At 48.0% G+C, this 23,816-nt stretch overlaps 1 protein-coding gene across 1 annotated transcript; it reads left to right on the top strand.

Moving 5' to 3' along the window:
• Window positions 1-14,937: 14,937 nt before the first annotated feature.
• On the top strand, window positions 14,938-18,623 carry LOC119354958 (splicing factor-like protein 1). The gene is made up of 2 exons (XM_037621728.1): window positions 14,938-17,309; window positions 18,176-18,623. Exon 1 carries the CDS (start codon window positions 15,011-15,013, stop codon window positions 17,267-17,269), a length of 2,259 nt encoding a protein of 752 aa, XP_037477625.1. The 5' UTR covers window positions 14,938-15,010; the 3' UTR covers window positions 17,270-17,309; window positions 18,176-18,623.
• Window positions 18,624-23,816: the final 5,193 nt, after the last annotated feature.

The following is a 23,816-nucleotide window of genomic DNA, read 5'->3' on the forward strand; positions in this document are numbered from 1 at the left end:
CCTAGATAGGTAGTTTTATTGTGCTTCACCCTCTTGCCATGTTAATAAACATTTAATCTTGTTGGGTACATAAACGGGAGAGAACTAAATAAGTCATGTGGTGTTTCGTCAATATGCAACTCGTTGCATATTGAGCTCCACTTAATTTGTAGTTTTGTTTGTGCATTTTGCCATGCCATGCTTCATTAAACCGGACATGCATCACACTTGTTTGTGCATCATGCCATGTTCATGTCGTGGTTGTTTACTATATTGTTTGCTTTCTTTCCGGTGTTGCTTCTTCGGGTTGGTTCCGATTACGTCGTGATTGTGAGGTCCCGTTCGTCTACGTCCGTTTGTCTTCTTCATGGACTCGTTCTTCTTCCTTGCGGGATATCAGGCAAGATGATCATACCCTTGAAATCACTTCTATCTTTGCTTCCTAGATGCTCGCTCTTTTGCTATGCCTATGCTGCGATACCTACCACTTGCTTATCATGCCTCCCATATTGTTGAACCAAGCCTCTAACCCACCTTGTCCTAGCAAACCGTTGTTTGGCTATGTTACCGCTTTGCTCAGCCCCTCTTATAGCATTGTTAGTTCCAGGTGAAGATTGAAGTATGTTCCTTGTTGGAACATGGAGTTGTTGTTACTTGTTGGAACATGTTTACTTGTTGGGATATCACTATATATCTTATTCAATTAATGCATCTATATACTTGGTAAAGGGTGGAAGGCTCGGCCTTATGCCTGGTGTTTTGTTCCAGCCTTGCCGCCCTAGTTTTCATCATATCGGTGTTATGTTCCCGGATTTTGCGTTCCTTACGCGGTTGGGCTATAATGGGAACCCCTTGATAGTTCGCCTTGAATAAAACTCCTCCAGCAATGCCCAACCTTGGTTTTAGCATTTGCCTCACCACCACCTACTTTTCCCTTGGGAGTCCCTCTCTCGAGGGTCATCTTTATTTTAACCCCCCCGAGCCAATGCTCCTCTGAGTGTTGGTCCGAACTGACCTGCCTGCGGGGCCACCTCGGGGAAACTTGAGGGTTGGTTTTACTCGTAGCTAGTCCCATCTGAGTGTGCCCTGAGAACGAGATATGTGCAGCTCCTATCGGGATTTGTCGGCACATTCGGGCGGTGTTGCTGGTCTTGTTTTAACCTGTCGAAGTGTCTTGAAGAACCGAGATACCGAGTCTGATCGGAACGTCTTGGGAGGAGGTCTATTCCTTCATTGACCGTGAGAGCTTGTCATGGGCTAAGTTGGGACTCCCCTGCAGGGATTTGAACTTTCGAAAGCCGTGCCCGCGGTTATGGGCAGATGGAAATTTATTAATGTCCGGTTGTAGAAAACCTGAAGTTGACCTTAATTAAAACACATCAACCGTGTGTGTAACCGTGATGGTCTCTTTCCGGCGGAGTCTGGGAAGTGAACACGGTGTTGGAGTTATGCTTGACGTAGGTTGTTTTAGGATCACTTCTTGATCATACTTTTACCGACCGTGCTTTGCCTTCTCTTCTCGCTCTCATTTGCGTATGTTAGCCACCATATATGCTAGTCGCTTGCTGCAGCTCCAACTCATACCTTTACCTTTCCCATAAGCTTAAATAGTCTTGATCGCGAGGGTGCGAGATTGCTGAGTCCCCGTGACTCACGGATACTTCCAAAACCAGCTTGCAGGTGCCGATGAGACCGTGCAGATGACGCAACCAAGCTCAAGGAGGAGCTCGATGAAGATCTTGTCCTTTGTGTTGTTTTGTTCTAGTTGATCAGTAGTGGAGCCCAGTTGGGGTCGATTGGGGACCGTGTCGCATTTGGGGTTCTTTTATTTTGGTTCCGTAGTCGGACCTTGATTGTATTTGGTTGATATAATGCTTTATTCATGTATTTGTGTGAAGTGGCGATTGTAAGCCTACTATGTATCTCTTTTCCCTTATGTATTACATGGGTTGTGTGAAGATTACCTCACTTGCGACATTGCTTTCAATGCGGTTATGCCTCTAAGTCGTGCTTCGACACATGGGAGATATAGCCGCATCGAGGGCGTTACAAGTTGGTAATCAGAGCCTTCCCCGACCTTAGGAGCCCCCATTGCTTGATCGTTTTAGCGGCCGAGTTGTGTGTAGAAAAATGTTTTGAGTCATTAGGAATTATATATCGGAGAGTTTAGGAATTCTTTTTACTTCCCAGTCTCCTCATCGCTCTGGTAAGGCATCTTGACGTAGAGTTTTGACTCTTCTCTTCTCAAATTTCACTAAAATTTTTTAGGATCACGCGGGTATCTTGGAATCGTTCCGATGGTTTTATGATGAGAACATTGTCTTGGTGCCTCCTGTCAGGGGTTTTGTGGAAGTGTCCCGGGGAGTTGAGCTCTGAGGTGTTGTCGTCATAATTTTACCGTTGCAATTCTGGAATACCTAAGATTAGTACGCCGACATCGAAAATCTCTTTTATGCAGTTCATTGGTGAGATAACCTCGACGCCACCCAGTACTGGGGCAGGAGTTCAGGAGTATTGCCATAACTCGTATAACGGATGCTTTTCGAAGGTTGAGGTAGATGATTTCCGAAGGTTTCTTGGTTATGTGTTGAAGGATGGATACAGCTGGATGTAGAATTTGCTAGTTTGGGTGAGATATTATGCTTCCCCTGTATCCCCAACACTTGATTGCATAACCGGAAAATTTCGGGAGTTTATAAGTGGTAATTCAAGTAGCTCTTAGGATATCTTTCTGACGGATGTATGATATGAAATTGGGGTTCGACGTCTAGTGGTCCGCCTATTCACGGTTGGTTTTTACAGTGGTCTCGTTGTGTCTTAAAGAGTCCTTGGCTATGCCGACTCGGGGACACTTCGTATGTCATGTGCACTGCCTTGTACATGATGGTGCTGTACGATCGAGCCCGTGTAGGCCCCACTACGAAAACTTCGGACGGAATCTCTATCATATGTTTGTTCTGGCTTATTCTGCAAGCCAATCCTTGTTTTGTTTTGAGTTGTGGTATTCGAGTTGCTTCAATGTCAAGTGTTGATTCCATACCTTTCCGAAACAGTATTCTCATACTCCGATGTGAATACTAATCCTTCTAGATCATGGAGATTGTCATGGTAATTCTTTTTCAACTGGTGTGTTTTCTCTTCAAGCAGATCCGTTCTTTCTCAACATCCATAAGATTCAATCTCAGTTTTCTCAACGGTGTTCGTTTCATCCATCCCAAGTTGCCTTTATTTTCCCACCCTCCCACCCCTTTTTATTCAAGGACTCGGATTTCTTAATCAAGTATCCATTTTATTCTTGTGAAGTCTCTTCATTCTTTTCTTTCAATGTTCATATCCGGTGATTCTCATGAAGATTCTAACGAAGCTTCAAGTTTGTCACTCTTCACTCATTTTCTTCTCCGGTGGATCCAATTCAAGCATTGTGGGTCATATCCTTTTTCCTCGTTTCAAATACCTTCTTTTGCCAGTGCACCTCTTAATCATCCACTCCTCGCTATTCATTTGTTCCGGAGTGCTCAAGATATCTCGAAGATTCGTGTTTTCCACTCTGCATTTGTTCAAGATCTTTCGAGGGTGTTATCAAGTTCATGCCATTTAATTCAACTGGTGCAACCTCTCTTTTAAATCATCAACGGTGTTTCTTTTGAGTGGGCCCTAACCCACAGGTCTTTTCCCAGGATCTTACCTGACTCTTCTAATATTTTCGGAGTTATTCTCAAATTATTTTCTAAAGTTTGACGTAAGAATGATTTATCATCAGTCAAATGCTTTTCTCCAAGATCTGTCGAATTCTTTTCATCGTTGTCCCAACCTCTTCGTTTTGATTCTTCCGGAGTGTCTAAATAATTTGGTGATGTTCCTCATCGTCATTCTCAGATTTTGAAGACCGAAGAAGAGTTTCTTTTAAATATTGCCCCATTCTCTGCCATCCTCTCATAATTGGTTTTGATTGTGAGATTTCTTTTCACCCATCCGGAGAAATTCAGGAGTCTTTTCAGTTTGATTATCTGGAGCCCATCATCTCAAAGTTATTCGTTCTTAGCCTTTCAGTTATCACCCTCCAATCTTACCGGTGCACCATTCAAATATTCTCTAATCAGTTCATGATCCCTTCATTCACTTGTATCTAAATTCTCTCAAGCATCTTCGTTCGTTTGCAAATTCTTCCCGGTGTTTTCTTTATCTTTACTTCAATCGTTTTCAATTCTTACGGTGGTTCGTTCAAGAGTTCCCCTTCCTTCGTTTATCATATCAATTCATTCGTTATTTTCAATCCCGACCGGTGGTTCGTTGAAGACCTTCTCAAGCTTGCGCTATATCTATCTTAATCCTTTCAATGAGAATAAGTAGTATGCCAAATCCATTGCTTGGCATCAATTTAATTGATGAAGGATAATCATAATGTAATTCTTATTCTTGTTTCATCCAAATGATTAATTCTTATTCCGGAGGCCCTTCAAACTCTCGGTTTCATTTGTTTCATCTTCTCTTTTTGCCCGGAGTTCCAACCTCTTTCAATTATATTATCACGGAGTTCTCTATCTAAACCATTGTGAGGCTTAAATCTTATTCTTTTCATCATTCAATTATTTTGGATCATTCTTTTATTACCGGAGTTCTTCATGAAGGTTCTATATGATGGTTCATAAAGGATTTAATTCCTTCTCGAAGTGTTCATCGACATTCTTTGCTAAGAAGCTCAAGTTTTCTGCATTTTGCTATCCGGAGTGCATTTCTTTCTACCGTATCATTGGAGGTGGTTTTACATCATTCTTGATAATTTGAGTTAATGCTTCACGATTCACACATTGTTAAGAATGAGGTATTTTAAATACACCAATCTCGTCATTGGGGTTACCTTGGGTTATATTTCACCTAAAGCCTTCCCTAAGTTTGTTGCTATCTATGGTGCTTATAAATGACCCAAGTTCTTCATTTATCCTCCCGGTGATATAGTTTCTCGTCTCCTTGTTCATATCAATCCAATTCTTTTCCCGTGAGTGGCAGGTTATCACCTCTAGTTTCGAGATGTTTTTCTATAAGCCCACTACAAGCTTACTCTTTTCGTTGTTGGTTTTCCAACAATTCCGTTCAACCCTTCTCCTAAAGATGCCTTTTCAAGCTCTTTTGTGGCAGAAGTTGGCATTTTCTTCTCCATTCTTTTATTTCAATTATCTATCTTCTATTCTTTTGTTCCGGGGGCTTTGTCATGTTGCTCTTTTCAACCCATCATCTCGTTTTGTCAAAGATCATCTTCTTTTCGTGCTTATCCATTTAACCAGAGTGTTGTGCCCTTTTGCTCAAGTTCTTTTCGCCTTATCAAGCCTTGCATCTCTTTTCAACCGGAGTGTTGTCTGAGATCTTTCTTACCCCTTGTTCGATTCATTCAATAGTTCCGGAGGCAGTGTGTTGTGATTTCATCAAGGATCTTCTCATATTACCAAGTTCTTATTCAATTCATTTTCTTTTCAATCGGAGTGCTGCCCAAAGTTGTTCTTCCTTGTCCCTCTTTTCTAACGGAGTGTTTTTAACTTCTTTTATCTCCTTTGTATTCTTTTCTCGAATGGTTTAACATTTTCAAGGTTCATTGGTTTCACTCATTGGTCAAAGAAGCAACTTAGTTTTACCTCTCCTCTTTCTCTTTCATTGTCCCTCCGGCGCCATTCTAGATCTCGGGACGAGATCCTCTCGTAGTGGTGGAGTGTTGTAACGCCCCGAGACCGATGTGCCAGGTGTCCTCTAGTTATTCATTGTTGTTGCCTTGTCTTTTAATTGCGTGTCGCATCTTTCCATGTCATCATCCGCATTGCATCTTCATGTTTTCAAAACGTGCATCCGTCCGGGTTTCCCCAGTTCCGTCTGTTGTCCGTTCTGAGCCCAACCACACTCGCACGCGCCCGCGGCATGTCCGAAATATTATTTTATAAGTGGCCAGAAAATGTTCTCAGAATGGGTTGAAAGTTGGCGTGCGGTGTTGTTATGTTGTTAGTAGGTCGCCCGCCAAGTTTCATCGCATTCGGAGCTCGTTTGATAGCCCAACCGTTAAACTATAGCGGCAATATAGCCGGTCTAACGTCAGACATTTTCGGTCTCCGGAAACAGCCGCTGGGCCTCTCTCTCTTCTCTTCTCTTAGCTCGAGACCGTCTACACAGTCCACTCACCGCTAGCCCCCAACCTATCCTCTCTCGTCAGCCCGCGGCCCTCCTCGCGCGCGCGTCCGAAAATTGTCACGGACCCGACCCGAGCAGTCGTCACTGTCGTGTCCGGATCATCCCCAAACATCTACAAAACGTCTCCGTTTTTCTCTTTGGACTCCCTAGCCTATTTTTCCTGACCGTCCGATTACAATCGAAGGGACGAGTTACCCCCCTAAACCTATCCGGCTTGCTATATATAGTGGCAACCCTAGACCAATCCCTAGATTTTAGCCCGTTTGTCCCATCAGTCCATCCGCACCGCCACCTGATGCCCTCCTCCTCCTTGCATTCCGTGCCAAGCCTATCAGATCCATCGATCCCCTCCTCTGCTCGCTCGTCCCCGAGCACCTCGATACACCAGCGCCGCCTTGCCCGAGTACCAGACGCCAACGGCGACTACCACCACCGAGCCAGGCCGTGCCCTGCGCCCTTCCTCCCCCTGCTCTTTCCCCTTCCTTCTTTCTCTCTCTCTCTCTCTCTCTCTCTCTCTCTCTCTCTCTCTCTCTCTCTCTTACGCGCAGCTCTCCCCTTGCTCTCTTCTTCTTCACAGGGAACCCGCCTGCCATGGCCGCCGATTGTCCTCGACGCCATGGATCCGCGCCGGATCAGCCTCGCTGCCGCACCACCTCGCGCCATCGTCCTTCGTTTTCTGCAGCCTTCCCGTTTTCTTCATCGACGCAGGGAGACAAGCTCCTTCCGAAGACCAGCAGGAGGCCCCTGCCGCCTTGGACCTCATCGTCGCCGCCCGGATCTCCAAGCCCGCGCTGCGCCAGGTCATCTTGTCACCGGGAATGGATTCCCCAACCCCGGATCTGACGCCTCCCGTCGTCCCCATCGACGGAGCCTTCAACCAATGCCGCCGGCGCCCCAAGTTCCCTGCCATCGGCGCCGCCTCTTCAGGTCGTTGCGCCCCGCTCGCCAAGTCCCACGACATGCACGCGAGGACGGTGACCGCGGCGAAGAGTTTGCCTGCGCCTCGACGCCATGGATCCGCGCCGAGCCCCGCCATCCCCGCCGCTCCTCTGCTTCACGCCGCCGTTCCCTGAACCCCCACTGTCGCCGTTGCTCTGCATCCATATGAGGAGACGACCAGCAGTCAAGCCCAGCGCCTGCGTTGACCACGCCCCCTCCATCCCCTCTTTCGATCCACCAAGGCCGGCCTAGCACAGGCGCCAAGCCCAGCTCCCTGGAGCGAAGTGAGCAGCGCCCCTCCTTTTTTTTCTCCTCCTGTTGGGTCCAACAAGTTTCGGCCCATATTGTTTTTTTCCTGGTCCTGTGAATTTTGCCATTTATCCAGAGGTTTACAGTTTTACAGAACAACCCTCATGCTTCATGCATTTAATAACTTCACAAATGTGCATCGGATTAAAATGTTTTATATATGAAACTTTCTTAGAATTTTGTCTAGATTCATAATATGCAACTTTCATCCATGTTTAAAATGTTTAAAAATGATGTTTGGTTAAATTTGCTCCTATGCCATGTTAAAATGCTTTAATTCATAACTAAATAACCGTAACTCGGAATTTAATAATCTTTATATGCAAATGGGGTGGAATTTTGCCTAGTTTAACATGGTCTACTTGTTTTGCATGTTTAACAACTATAAAATATGGTTTAGGGCAGAATAGTACCAAATCTATAATATGCTCATGAGGAGTTTCCGGATTTGTTGTTCGATGTTCCGGCCTCATTTAAACTTGCCTAGATAGGTAGTTTTATTGTGCTTCACCCTCTTGCCATGTTAATAAACATTTAATCTTGTTGGGTACATAAACAGGAGAGAACTAAATAAGTCATGTGGTGTTTCGTCAATATGCAACTCATTGCATATTGAGCTCCACTTAATTTGTAGTTTTGTTTGTGCATTTTGCCATCCATGCTTCATTAAACCGGACATGCATCACACTTGTTGTGCATCATGCCATGTTCATGTCGTGGTTGTTTACTATATTGTTTGCTTTCTTTCTGGTGTTGCTTCTTCGGGTTGGTTCCGATTACGTCGTGATTGTGAGGACCCGTTCGTCTACGTCCATTTGTCTTCTTCATGGACTCGTTCTTCTTCCTTGCGGGATATCAGGCAAGATGATCATACCCTCGAAATCACTTCTATCTTTGCTTGCTAGATGCTCGCTCTTTTGTTATGCCTATGCTGCGATACCTACCACTTGCTTATCATGCCTCCCATATTGTTGAACCAAGCCTCTAACCCACCTTGTCCTAGCAAACCGTTGTTTGGCTATGTTACCGCTTTGCTCGGCCCCTCTTGTAGCGTTGTTAGTTCCAGGTGAAGATTGAAGTATGTTCCTTGTTGGAACATGGAGTTGTTGTTACTTGTTGGAACATGTTTACTTATTGGGATATCACTATATATCTTATTTAATTAATGCATCTATATACTTGGTAAAGGGTGGAAGGCTCGGCCTTATGCCTGGTGTTTTGTTCCACTCTTGCCGCCCTAGTTTCAGTCATATCGGTGTTATGTTCCCGGATTTTGCGTTCCTTACACGGTTGGGCTATAATGGGAACCCCTTGACAGTTCGCCTTGAATAAAACTCCTCCAGCAATGCCCAACCTTGGTTTTAGCATTTGCCTCACCACCACCTACTTTTCCCTTGGGAGTCCCTCTCTCGAGGGTCATCTTTATTTTAACCCCCCCGGGCCAGTGCTCCTCTGAGTGTTGGTCCGAACTGAGCTGCATGTGGGGCCACCTCGGGGAAACTTGAGGGTTGGTTTTACTCGTAGCTAGTCCCATCTGAGTGTGCCCTGAGAACGAGATATGTGCAGCTCCTATCGGGATTTGTCGGCACATTCGGGCGGTGTTGCTGGTCTTGTTTTAACCTGTCGAAGTGTCTTGAAGAACCGAGATACCGAGTCTGATCGGAACGTCTTGGGAGGAGGTCTATTCCTTCATTGACCGTGAGAGCTTGTCATGGGCTAAGTTGGGACTCCCCTGCAGGGATTTGATCTTTCGAAAGCCGTGCCCGCGGTTATGGGCAGATGGAAATTTGTTAATGTCCGGTTGTAGAAAACCTGAAGTTGACCTTAATTAAAACACATCAACCGTGTGTGTAACCGTGATGGTCTCTTTGCGGCGGAGTCTGGGAAGTGAACACGGTGTTGGAGTTATGCTTGACGTAGGTTGTTTTAGGATCACTTCTTGATCATACTTTTACCGACCGTGCTTTGCCTTCTCTTCTCGCTCTCATTTGCGTATGTTAGCCACCATATATGCTAGTCGCTTGCTGCAGCTCCAACTCATACCTTTACCTTTCCCATAAGCTTAAATAGTCTTGATCGCGAGGGTGCGAGATTGCTGAGTCCCCGTGACTCATGGATACTTCCAAAACCAGCTTGCAGGTGCCGATGAGACCGTGCAGATGACGCAACCAAGCTCAAGGAGGAGCTCGATGAAGATCTTGTCCTTTGTGTTGTTTCGTTCTAGTTGATCAGTAGTGGAGCCCAGTTGGGGTCGATTGGGGACCGTGTCGCATTTGGGGTTCTTCTTTTATTTTGGTTCCGTAGTCGGACCTTGATTGTATTTGGTTGATGTAATGCTTTATTCATGTATTTGTGTGAAGTGGCGATTGTAAGCCTACTATGTATCTCTTTTCCCTTATGTATTACATGGGTTGTGTGAAGATTACCTCACTTGCGACATTGCTTTCAATGCGGTTATGCCTCTAAGTCGTGCTTCGACACGTGGAAGATATAGCCGCATCGAGGGCATTACACTTACGGTCTACGAGGGTACGTGGACAACACTCTATCCCCTCTCATTGCTATGCATCACCTGGATGGATCTTGCGTGTGCGTAGGATTTTTTTTTAAATTACCGCGTTCCCAACAGCCTGTGGGCTCCACTACCCACCAAGGCGCGCCATAGGCCCTGGCGCACCTTGGTGCCTAGTGGGCCCCACTTTCGTCTTCTCGTGGCCTCTAGAAGCTTCCAATGTCTCTTATCACTAGAAAAATTCTCTAAAAAGTTTCGTGGCATTTATACTTCGTTTGGTATTGATATTTTGCAAAGTAAAAAATAAGCAAAAAATAACAACTGGCACTAGGCACTAAGTTAATAGGTTAGTCCTAAAAAATGATATAAAGTTGCCTGTAAATATATATATAACATCCAAGACTGATAATATAATAGCACGGGACAATCAAAAAATGTAGATACATTGGAAACGTATCAAGCATCCCCACTTGTTGCAACCTGTGTGTTTTCCTTTTTTCGTACAATTTTTTCAACACGATTTATCTATTGAACCATGCGCTCAAATCATGAACGATTTTCACCATTGAGTTTCTCGCGTCAAAATCTTCAAAACTAGATCCATTGGTACTAGGTTTCAACGAACTTTTCTTCATGAAGAAACCGCAAACCAAAAAAACAACCAGAAGCCAAAAACTAAAAACCAAAACCCTTTTTTTCTCGAATATGCTACTGTGAGCGTATCATTGCATTGATTGAAGGGATTAGAACATACAGAGTGGCATCATGGTCATGTACACTACAAGGCATGCCCACAATACAAAGAGAGCATGAGATGGGTTGCTCAGCCCAGACAACCTAGGCTACGTTACACGGATAAGGTTGTTGAGTCCTTTGACTCCCGCAAGGGACCAGGAGCGGGCGTCGTCCTTGATCAATGTCAGGAGGGAGGCGGAGGAGGGCGCGATTTTGTCGAAAATGGCCGCATTATGATGACGTCGATGGACCAGGCCGTAAGGGCGGCAATAGTGGAGAGCCCACGACGTTTCTCCAATGTAACAACGTCGATAGCGCTGCTGAGCCAGCACAGGAAGTCACTGGAACCATCCGGCACGGGGATCGTCGGGCAACACCAGGAGAGGATGCCGTGCCAAATGATGCGGGAGAAAACACACCCAACCAAGAGGTGGTGAAGAGTCTCATCATGCTGGTAGCATAGAACGCAAGCGGGCTCATGTGGAAGGCCACATCGTGCGAGCCGATCCGCCGTCTAACATCGGTTTACCGAGGCAAGGTAGAGGAAGAACTTGACGGAGAGAGGGGCCGCAGATTTCCAGATGAGACGCCAGTGCTCAGAAAATGTGGAGCCAGTGAATAAGGCATTGTAGCAAGAGGAAGCGGAGTAGGTACCACTCTCCGTCCATCGCCAAGAGATGGTATCAGGCTCCTGGGAGAGGACGATGGTCTGCAAATGGCGCCATAGGTCAAAATACTCGAGAGCAGCAGCCGGACTGAGATGACCGTGAATATCGCTGATCCACGTGCGATCCTGAAGACCCGAGGCAACAGTACACGAGCGATGGCGTTGGCTCGGAATATGGGCTGCGAGGTTTGGGGCGAGCTCAGAGATAGAGTGCCCCTGGAGCCACTTGTCTGTCCAGAAGCGGCAAGTGAAGCCGTTGCCTAGGGACCATGCTGTCGAGGCGCGGAAGAACCGCAGGGCCTCGAGATCCGAGGGCGGCTGAAGATGAGACCATGGCCTAGAAGGGTCAGAAGCATGAAGCCAAAGCCAGCGCACCCGAAGAGAAATGCCGGTGCGGTGTAGATCGCGAATTCCGAGCCCACCTAGCTCGATCGGACGGCAAACACGTGCCCAACTAACAAGGCAGGATCCAGAGCGGGCATCTTTTCGTCCATGCCATAGGAAATCTCGGATGATCCGGTTGGCTTTCTTGAGAATTGGTGGGGACAAAGACATGGCCAGCAAGATATGAACTGGCATGTTCGTGAGGACTTGTTGGACCAGGGCAAGTCGTTCGCCGCGCGAGAGAAGGGCAGCTTTCCAGGTGGCCAGCTTGCGCAGCAGTTTGTCAATGAGGGGTAGCAGGCTGGTAACTGGCACCTTGCGGAGGGAGAGGGGGAGGCCGAGGTACTGGATGGGGAAGGCCACCACCGGGCAGGACAGGGAGGAGCCCACAGCTTGGGAGACCTCTGGAGTGCACTGAATTGGAGCCGCCGCGCACTTGGCGAAGTTGGTGCGCAGCTCGGACACCGCCCCAAAGAAGTCAAGGAGTGAACTAACAACAGCCAGCTCGGAAGGATCCGGGTGGCAGAAAATGACCACATCATCCGCAAAGAGGGAGATACTCGAGGCAGCCATCCTGTCAGTGAGACGCCGAATGATTCCCGTGGTCACCGCATGCTGCAAGAGCGAATTGAGGGCGTCGATCACTAGGACGAAGAGCATAGGCGAAACGGGGTCGCCTTGCCGAAGGCCTTGGCAGTGGGCAATGGGGGGTCGGGCACACCATTGATCATCACGCGAGTAGAGGCCGTGGATATGAGGATGGAAATCCACTCACACCAACGGGGCCCTAAGCCAAGATGCTGAAGGACCTGGAGAAGAAACGACCATGAAATAGAGTCGAAGGCGCGGGCGATATCCAGTTTGAGGAGAACTCGGGGGAGCCGGAGTCGGTGGAGTTTTCGTGCCGTTTGCTGGACAAGGATAAAGTTGTTGTGTACACTCCGGCCCGCAATGAAGGCGCTTTGGTTGGAGGAGACCATCTCGCCAAGTCTAGGAGCCAGCCGCAAGGAGAGAACCTTGGCAAATAACTTGGCCACGATGTGAATAAGACTGATAGGGCGCTAATCAAACAACGTGGCAGCATCGGGCTTCTTAGGGATCAGAGTGATCAGGGCCTCGTTCAATCTCTGGAACGCCTGACCGTTGAGGGAGTAGAGCTTATCGAAGACAGCGCACAGGTCGTGCTTGATGATGTCCCAGCAAGAGCGAAGAAATTCAGCGGTGAATCCGTCCAGGCCTGGCGCCTTGCCCGAAGGGAGCTTTTTGATCGCCTCCCAAATCTCATCGGAGGTGAACGGAGCCTCGAGCTCGCCTAGAAGAAAGGAAGGGTGGCCGATGGCCTGAAGATTAAGCGTGGCGGTGCGTCCATCCTGAGACCCAAGGATAGCAGAGAAATGTTCAAACACGGCGCGAGCAAGGTCGGCCTCTCCAGAAACCCGCGTCCCATTGACGGCGAGGTCGATGATCGTGTTCTTCTTTGCGCGGTGCGAAGCGTGAATCTTGGAGAAGGCCGAGGACGCCTCCCCCTCTTTGAGCGAGCGCAGACGCAGTCGCTGACGCACGATGGAGCGATGAAGGGACGCGAGGCCGAGGTATTTGCGTTTGAGCTCGCGCCGAAGCCAGGCCTCGGCGGTAGACAGGGGACGCAAGTCTTGGGCGGCGTCAAAACGCGCAATGAGCTCTCTAGCCACACCAAGCTGGGTGTAGATACTACTAGTGGTCCACGAGCTCCATCTCTGAAGACCACGCACCGTAGCTTTTAGACGTACGAAGAAGCATCGAAAGGGGTCAGGATCGGGGGCTACCGAAGCCCAAGCCTCTTCAACGGTGTGCTGAAATCCATCCAGACCTGGCCAGAACCTTTGGAAATGAAAGCGTCTGCCTCCGGCGGAGCGGACAGCGCAATCAATGAGCAAAGGGCAGTGGTCAGAGGCCGCAGAAGAGAGGCATCACAAGAGGCAGTGGGGGTGTGTAGTTTCCCAAGAAGGGGTGCAAAGAACACGGTCGTTGCGAACAAGGGTAGGGTTCGCTTGCTCGTTGGACCAGGTATAGCGTCTGCCATGCATGTAGATATCGTAGAGCCCATGATCGGTGATGAAGCGGCGAAAGCGGTTCATCGTTCTGCGGGATACACGATCATTGTTCTTATCGGCCAGCGAGGTGATCATATTAAAGCAGGAAAACAGGAAAACACCAAAACAAGAAAAACAACCAAAAACAGACAAATGAAACCGAAAAATGATGCCCAGAAGCACAATTGTGATTTTTTAAATAATTTTTGGAAAGCAACTTTTGGGACACACAGTTGTGCTTCTCGTGGAAATACAGATTGTGCTTTTTCCCTTCTCGAGAATGTGCTTCTCTTTTTTCACGGAAGCACAATTGTCTGTTTCCCTTCCTGTTCAAGTTGTTTCTTTTAGCCATCGAAAAGTGCTCAGCTCACTATCATGGAGTGTGTACATGTGGGTGCCCCGACACTCCATTCTAAATTTAAACACCCATCATAACTATATTTAATTTTCCTCTTAAAGAAAATAAGAAGTCGTGTTTTATTACTAGGATGGGCTCTACTTAAAGAAAATAAGGCGGTCGCGCCCTAGTGCTTCCCATGTATATAAGGTCCTATTTTTTCCCCTTTTTTCTCTTCTCCGCGTTTTTTCATTAGTTTCTTCAGGTTTTTTTCCTAGTCATGTTTTATATATACTTGTTCAACATTTTTCAAATCCTTGTTAACGTTTTCCAAATACTTGTTCAATATTTTTTATATACATGATCACATTTTTTCAAATACTTGTTCAACATTTTTCAAATACTTGTTCAACATTTTCTAAATAGTTGTTCAACATTTTAAAAATATTTTTGGAGAGTGTTATATATATATATCATTTTAAAATATAAACAAAAATACAAAAATAAAAGTAAAAACGAAAACAGAAAACGTTAACAAAACGTAAACAGAAAACGTAAACAAATATATATCATTTTAAAATATAAACAAAAATACAAAAATAAAAGTAAAAACGAAAACAGAAAACAGAAAACGTAAAAATAAAATAAAAAAGAGGCTGTGGCCTCCCATGCTCGTGGTCCGGTCCAGCTCGGTCGCGCTTCAGCGACAGACTCGTGCCCACCAAAGAGCCCGACTCCTTGTTCTTGTTTCGGCCCAGCACGTGCTCCAGAGAAACCCAATCGAACATAAACCGCCTTTCCCCGAACTCGTATCTCCACGGGACAAATCTCCCACGAGTCATAAAACCGAAATCGTGAGAAGCAAATTTCCCACAGCTTTCCTCCTCCCACCAGACGCCGCAGCCATGGCTTCTGCCGAAACCCTAGTCCGCTCCCCATCTCGCGAGCCCTCGTCCGACCCGCCCCGCGATGCCTCGCGCGACGCCTCCTCCGAGCCCCACCACAACGGCTCAGCCAACGCCGCTGGCGACGGCGACTCGTCCTCCCGCCGCCGCCGCCGCAGCCGATGGGAGCAGTCCAACGACGAGTCCGGTGCCAATTCAGGCGGCGAGGGCGGCGCGGGAGGACGGAAGCGGAAGTCGCGCTGGGCCGAGGAGGAGCCCCGCCCGACCATCGCGCTTCCGGATTTCATGAAGGACTTCGCCGCCGAGATGGATCCCGAGGTGCACAACCTCAACTCGCGCCTCCTGGAGATTTCGCGCCTGCTGCAGTCGGGGCTCCCCCTCGACGACCGCCCAGAGGGCGCCCGCTCGCCGTCCCCTGAGCCAATATACGATAACCTGGGCATCCGCATCAACACCCGCGAATACCGGGCGAGGGAGCGCCTTAACCGCGAGCGGCAGGAGATCATCTCCCAGCTGATCCGCCGCAATCCCGCCTTCAAGCCCCCGGCGGATTACCGCCCACCCAAGCTCCATAAGAAGCTCTACATCCCCATGAAGGAGTACCCTGGGTACAACTTTATTGGGCTCATTATTGGGCCCCGTGGCAACACACAGAAGCGGATGGAGAAGGAGACGGGGGCCAAGATCGTAATCCGAGGGAAGGGCAGCGTCAAGGAAGGGAAGTTGCTGCAGAAGAGGGACTTGAAGCCAGATCCCAGTGAGAATGAGGACCTTCATGTGCTTGTTGAGGCTGATACTGAAGAAGCGTTAGAGGCTGCTGCAGGCATGGTGGAGAAGCTGCTTACCCCTGTGGACGAAGTGCTAAATGAGCACAAACGACAGCAGCTGCGGGAGCTTGCAGCCCTGAATGGAACAATCAGGGACGATGAGTTTTGTAGGACTTGCGGGGAGCCGGGTCACCGACAGTATGCATGCCCGAACAGGACAACAACGTTTAAGAGCGAGGTGCAGTGTAAGATCTGTGGCGATGGTGGCCACCCGACAATTGATTGTCCAGTGAAGGGCACATCTGGGAAGAAAATGGACGACGAGTACCAGAACTTCCTTGCTGAGCTTGGTGGTAGTGCACCTGAGTCCATGAACAAGTCTGGTGGTCCGATGCTGGCTATAACAGGTGGTGGTGGTGGTGGTGGCGGCGGCGGCGGCGGTAGTGGTAGCAACTCACCCTGGGCTGGGGGTAATGGTGCAGCAACAACAGGAGCCAACGGGCTCAAGAAGGATTATGACGAGACCAATCTTTATATTGGGTACTTGCCACCTATGTTTGATGATTCAGGGCTGATCAACCTATTTTCACAATTTGGGGAGATTGTCATGGCAAAGGTTATAAAGGATCGCAACACAGGGCAGAGTAAAGGGTATGGATTTGTGAAATATTCAGATGTCTCACAGGCTAATGCAGCTATTGCTGCAATGAGTGGTTACCATCTTGAAGGGAGAACTATTGCAGTCCGAGTTGCAGGCAAGCCACCACAGCCAGCTGCCCCCCCTGGTCCTCCAGCAGCGCCAGTACCACAGATGTACCACTCTGCAGATCCTTCTGCTGGTGGCTACAACTCGCAGCCCTACATGGGAGGACATCCACCACCACCAGCTCCTCCAGGTAGCTATGCTCCAGTTCCTTGGGGGCAACCACCACCTTATGCTTCGTACCCTCCGCCGCCACCACCAGGCATGTACAATCCTCCACCTGGCCAAACTGCTCCACATTCATATGGTATGCAATACCCACCACCACCAGCTCCAGTACCTCCACCAGGCACTACGTCAAATGATGGTGCACAGAACTACCCTCCGGGTGTAACACCACCAAGTTCTGGTGCACCTACCCAGCCCGTCCCTGCTCCAGCATATGGGACCTCTGGTGCGCAAAACATGCCACATATGTACCCTCCACCACCTTATGGTTATGCCCCATATTATCCATCTGTCACACCAGTCCAGCCGCCTCCACCACCACCTCCACCAGCTAGTGTTGATCCTTCACAAAGCATTGCAACTGCACCTTGGGCCACTCACAATGCACCTCCTCCACCGCCACCGCCGGCTAGTGTTGATTCCTCACAGAGCATTGCAACGGCACCTTGGGCTACCCACAATGCACCGCCGCCACCACCTTTGCCATCCTCCAACGACCAGCCCACTCCTCCCTATGGTGCTGATGCAGAGTATGATAAATTTATGTCGGAGATGAAGTGATATGAGCGAAGCTGAGGCAATTCTTTCAACACTGGGAAAGGTAACTTACATTACTCCCTCCATTTCAGTTTACATGTCCTATGCGTATACCTAGGTTGCCAATTTTATCACCCTAATATAAACTATATAACACAAAAATTATAATGTTTGAAAATAGAACATCTGAAGTTTATATTGGTATATTTTTTGTAATATATGACTTGTATTAGGTTGATCAAATTGACGACCTAGGGGTACGCGCACACCCTGTAAACTGATTGAGAGGGAGTATCTTTTTGTATTTTATCTCATTAATCGCAAGTGGTGCAATTAGGCTCTAAGGAGGATAATATCAACAAATGAATTAAGTAACTAGGGAACTCATGTTTTGTTATTTCTGCCCATATTACACTATTGTTATGTGAACTTGATCCCAGATGCTCTCAAGAAAGGTGAGTGCTTGCTCATGCCTTCAGAAAGTATCAGCTGCCTGCATGTCTTCCGTTTCATGTTTGTGCTACAGACTTGGTTATGTCCAATTGTTGCCTGTACTTCAGAAATCTGTTCCATCCCAAGACCCTGGTTTTGCTAATTGATTATTTGTCTTTCTTTGTCATCAAAATTCTTGCATCATTGGACCTGAATGAGACCTATGCGTTTAAAAAAAACAAATCTGATGCTGACCAGTTTCATGAGTTCTTTTAGTGAAGTTGGAATGAACTTCCATCCATGTGTTCCCTTTTTGGAAGTACTTCTTCCGCTCCTAAATACAAGTCATTTTAGAGATTTCAATATGAACTTTACCAGATATTCCATTATTATAGGAAATGTTGTTTTCATGTCTTCGTTTATTCTTGATGGACACTTATCCAAATTTACTAAGTGGTTTGACTAACATGTTTGATTTTGTTTCAACTCTTTTGGCAGGCTTAAGGTTTCATGGAGCTAATGCGAACCTGATTTATTTGTTGTTGGAAGTTTGGGACTCATATCTTTAACCTTGCTGTGCTGTTATGACCATTGCAGACGTTGGATGGTCGAGGAGGTTAATCATTACCGGCTCATTGGGCAACATGCATTTGCTTTATCTCCGTCTCGAGAACTATTTGAAGGAACCCTTTACTAATACTTCCGTTTTGTGTTACTCTTGTCATTACTTGACATTTGATATTTGTTGTCACTTTAATGCTCTGTTGGCTGTGATATTAATTTTATTATTATTATACTCTCACCTGTATTATTGATGTTTCTCCCCCCTCCCCCCTCGATTTGGTAAGCACTGGTGGTCTTCTTCGATTGGATACCGGTTCCCTTGATTTTCTGCCCCCCTTGGTGGTTGGTATAATAATAATGTATGAAATGTATGTTTGCCTTCTGATGAATCTCTCAAGCTTTCCCATCTTACGTCTTTGCCTAAGTTGTTTGGCAGTTTGCTCCTGATAGCTTGGCACAGGCAGGCAGAGTTAGTACTTTGATTAACAGGTATTGTTGAGCTGCTGTCACTTGTTCACTGTGGGATATACTAATTTTCGATATGGTTTCCCATTTCCATTTTCTACTAACAAACAGTGACAACTTTCTCCCTTTTGGTAGTCTATGTATGCATTAAGGTATCAAGCATACCATCCATGCTGGAAACTCATGGATACAGGGATATATTTTCTGTTTGCTAATGCTCATTCTAACATGTTAATAAGTATCTCTTTGCAATTGAACTATAGGACATCCTGGCAAGCAGATCAAAGTCATTATGGAGGATATGCTCAAGATGCATACTGACATGATTTTTATGTTGTGAGCTCATTTGAAGGTTTGGAAACCAGTTGGCTGAGATCCATAGTAGGTTTAGATGTATAATATAGAGAGGGAAGTAGGAGATTTCGGTAGCTAATGGAAGAACATAGTCTGGCGGCTTTGCCCCCATCGCAGGCTACTCTATTACGTACTGTTTTCAAAAAGTTATGTTTTGAGGGGAGGCAAATATTTGCTAGAACGATTTTTAACTTCCTTCGCTTATGATTATTATTGTTGTTATATATTGATGAAGGTTGTTACTATATTATGAAACTAATTTAGGATGATTTACTAGGAAATACTAGTTTTTACACAGTAAAACACGAGAGGATCCAACAACCATTGTAACTGCTCCAACAATGGGAAATATGCTGTGCACTTCTATTTTTAGCACTTAAATCTTTACTACCTCCAGTTTGCAAGAGTAGATTGGCTAGTTGGTGTGAGCTGTCTGGATTGTTTGCTTGGAAAATGGCATGCAACAGTTTTGCTGCTGATCTTGTTTGTTGGGGTAATAGGGTGTGTGTAGGCTGTGTTCTTTTATAAGAGGCTGGTCTCTGAATTGACATGATAGCAGTGATTTTTTCATGTCATACTCTTTGTGAATGCAATATTTTGTTTGTTAGAGCATCTTCAACAGGACTGGCAGTAGGTTGTACATGCTCTGGATGTGAAGAAGTTAATAATGACACGTAACAATACTGGAACAAAGCCTGGATTAGGAACGTGCCTCAGGTCGTGCTTCGATTGTCGTTTTGCAGCGATTTGCATGATATACACCCGTAAAATAATCAACTCCGTGTTTGTTCAGATCCAAAAGAATCGGGAGTATAATAATAATGAATAAATAAATGCCTTCAAACAGGAATTAATATGGTCGAGAGTCTAATAAACATGCCTTCAAACAAGAATTATCATACTCTCACCTATATTTTGTTGTATCTGTTCTCTTGTTTAGTCTGGCTATATAGGCCTGTGGGCAGTGAAGAAGTCATAGTTTGAACTTGAAATGAAGCTTGAGCTTTGGCTGCTGCAAACCCCTCTAAGAACAGTAGGGATACTTGCGAAACTTGGTGACAAGTACGCTTCCATAAGAACCGCTGAAAATTATTAACTCCAAAGTTGGTGATGATCATTGCCTCTTAGTTCAGCATCCCCACTTGACTAAGGATGTATTTGGTTTGGGAACGAAGTGGAACGGAATGTCATGATTCCATTCCACCAGAATGGGTCGGTTCCATCTTTATGTTTGGTATGAGCAGTTCCGAGGAATGGAATGGTTACATCTTGGTGTTTGGTTTGAGAGATGGAATGTAATGGAATTGTTCATCTCATTTTATTACATGAATTAAATTTTGATAGATACCTAAACTGAATGTTGAACATTGGATTACATCGATTGTAATGAACAGATGTACTTCACCCACAAAAAAGAAAAAGATGTACTTGACGTTGCAGTACAGAAGAACACCCACAAAACACTTAATCTGAATACAAAACAGATGTACTTGACGCCGCAGTATATTGATCTAGAGTTCAGTGCCTGCAAAAACCACCACGGCAATTGTCACTGCAAACCACATGCTCCTTGGTGCGGCGGCCAAAGATCCCCGACGGTGGCGTCTTAATTAGATGCGTCCAGCCTCCAAGCCCGACTGAAGAATACGAGTGAGAGGGCTGCCCGGTCTCCATGCTCGGCTGAAGAAGATGATTGAGAGGGCCGCCCGACCTTCCTGCTCGGCGGGCGTGTCAGGTGCGCCCGCCTGGGACGTGGCCGGCGCGACGGCAAGCAGCGCCAACGTGAGGATGCGGCGGTGGCAAGTCATGGCCGCACACGGTCGGGCTGTCGGCGACAGCACACGCAAAGATGCGGAGGGATCTGCGGCCCAGGGGAGGGGGAGACGCGGGGGTGGCCGGGGCTGCTACGAGCGCGACAGATGCTGCGGTGGCCATCCATGGCGCGTGTGATGAGGCTGTTGGCGGCGGCGTGCGCAAGGTTGGGGAGGGAGATGTGGCGCCGTGAAGGGAAAGAAGAGAAGACGAGCGAGTCAATCGAGCGGTTCCTGTCGTCCGCTTGATTCGAAGGTATCACTTGGTTCTGCATAAACAAGGAATATGCCATTTTGTGGAATCGATGGGTTCTCGTTCCTTCGACAAACTAAACACTAGAATGAGCTCTGGAGACGGAATCGACCCATTACATTTCACTTGGTGACACCAACCGAACACATCCTAAAAGGCGATGCCCTGAAGTATCCGGTCGACGCCCTATTGACCCAGTCATCCGTTTCCACACAAAGGTTAGTAGTATTACGACCACACGTCAGTGTGGAAAGCGGTCTTATATTTTTGCCGTTCCAGCCGGTGTACCATCGCTCGTCGTCGGCTGATTTTTGCGAGTGCGCGCATGCAGCATCCACAACCGGAATTGCCTGAGAGCATCTCCAACAACCGCAGTAAAAAACGCGCGCGGAAACATCGGTTTTAGTGCTCGCGGAGCGGTTGCGCGCGCTCCAGCGGGCGCGGGAGATTCCGGTGTGCATGAAAAGATCGCGCGCGTTAGTTTTGGCGCAGCGTCCGGCGTGCATTATAAATCCAACGCCCTCCCACCGCTCTGTGTCTCGCCACACGCCTTCTGCAGCTCTTGCCACCGTCGTGCCACCATGCCGCCGCGTCGTCGGGGAAATTCGGGCTACCACGGCGTCCGCGCACGCCCCTCCGGCTCATTCTCCGCTGAGATCCGGTCTGATGAGATGCGCCTCGGCCTCGGCACATTCGACACCGCTCACGATGCCGCCCGCTTGTACGACGCGACGGCGTGGCTCCTCCGGCGGTCTCGTAGGAAGATGAACTTCTCCAACATGGCGACGCGGGAGCTGGCGCACGAGCTCGCACTTCCCCCGCGGCTTGTCACCGACAAGGACCGTCGTGACAACCGGAGGCGGGAGCGCCGGCTCGACATCACTGAGATGGACGAGGAGGCCATGTCGCTGTGGCGCCAACACTTTTCGGAGGACGTCATCAACGAGCGTGAATTCTATGTGCAAAGGAGGCCAGAGCGAACCGCCTATCGCGAGGACAGGCGTACGCGGAAGGCGGACGCGCTCTTCAACATCGAGCTCAAAGAAGCGTCGACCTGGGATTCCAACGATGAACGGCGGATTGACACCTTCATTACGACATCGGAGGAGAAGGAGGAGGACATCACCGAGTCGAAGTCGAAAGAGGAGGACGACGACGAGTAGTTGAAATAAGACTATCTTTTTTATTTATTTATCTATGCTATGAACTATGTAGGCTATCCTTTTGTATCTTTCTATTATTATCTACCTATGCCTATCTATGATGAAGAACTATCTTGTTTTTTAGTATGAAATGTGTGTCGCGTGCTGTAAAGTTTAGCGTTTCTGTTGGAGCAGCGTGCATAATTTTTATTTTACTAGGCGCGCAAAAAATTGCTATTTCAGCGTCGTAAACTTATTTTTAGTGTGCCGTGCGGTTGCGTGCCTGTTAGAGATGCTCTAATATGAGTCCCTATACATCTGTGGACACGTCTGGACATGCTTACTGTAAGTGACCGGACAATAGCCGTTCTTTGTTGTCCACAATCGTGTGCACCAAATCCATGGATGAATTGAAACAACATTAGAAGGACATAGATCAACATAGAACAAGAAACTTGGAACATAGTTTATCGGACAGATTGCATCGAACCCAAAAGACGTTTTGTCGGATTTTATACTACAAAGAAAATAAAATGAGATAAAGGGGAGGTGGTTGGAGCTCATCGCTTGCGGTTGGCATCGCAGCGGCCCATCTCCGTATATGCATCTACGGCGGGAGGGTCGTCGTCGTCATCTATGTTGGTGGTGCCTCTCTCCGATGCTGACAAAATGTAGCTGGAGAGGCGGCGGAGGAGGCGTTGTTGCTCCTTCACGTGGCGGGCGACCTTGGTGGCGGTCGACTCCTCCCTCGCGAGGCGCTCGGACGCCTCGAGCTTGAGGCGGAGCAGCTTCGTGTTCTAGCACCGGAGTCACCTCATGTCGGAATCCGTCGTGGTCAGCAAGCGCCACATGACCTTGCGGAGGAGCGCCTCCTCCGGGTCGACGGGGCTGGAGCATGCCCACTGGCAGGAAGAGCCGGGCTCCGACGCAGTCGCTGCCCCGCTGTCGCTCGCATCGAGCCGCCTTCGCCTTGGACTCCCATGCGCGTTCGCACGAGAGCCGCGAGCACGAGCACCTACCGCTGCCAAGGCTTTGCTAGCGTCGGAGGGGAAGGGGAGACGTCCGCTCGGCTCCGGATCTGGAGCGATGCGGAGCGGAACGGGTGGGCGCGGCCCGCATCCCACCGGCAGTGTGTGGAGGAACTGGGGGTGGACGCGATCGAACTCGAGCTCCGGCCGGTGTCCAGGCGCGAGCTCCACCTCGTACAACGCGTCGCTACTGGATCTGTCGTCCTCCTCCTCGTTCCAGTCCATGGAATCGCTCTTGCTGTGGAGTCCTGGCCAGACTTGGCCATGGCTGAGAGCGGATTTGGGAGGAAGCGGAGGAGACGAGGGAAGCGGAACAGACGAGTGGACCGACAAAAGTGAGGGTTTGACTCCGGTTCGTCCGATGGGTTGGGGTATTTGTGAGGGCATTGGCGGGGATGGCGTGAGCCCTAGCTGGCCGATCCGACATGGCGCCCGTGTCCAGGCCTGTCTGGATGTCCTCATATCAGCCCCAGATAGAGTATGAGGAGTAACGATCAGTCCGATCATTTGAATGAGGTATGG

Source organism: Triticum dicoccoides, chromosome 2A (genome assembly GCF_002162155.2).
Source record: "Triticum dicoccoides isolate Atlit2015 ecotype Zavitan chromosome 2A, WEW_v2.0, whole genome shotgun sequence".
Lineage (NCBI taxonomy): Eukaryota > Viridiplantae > Streptophyta > Magnoliopsida > Poales > Poaceae > Triticum > Triticum dicoccoides.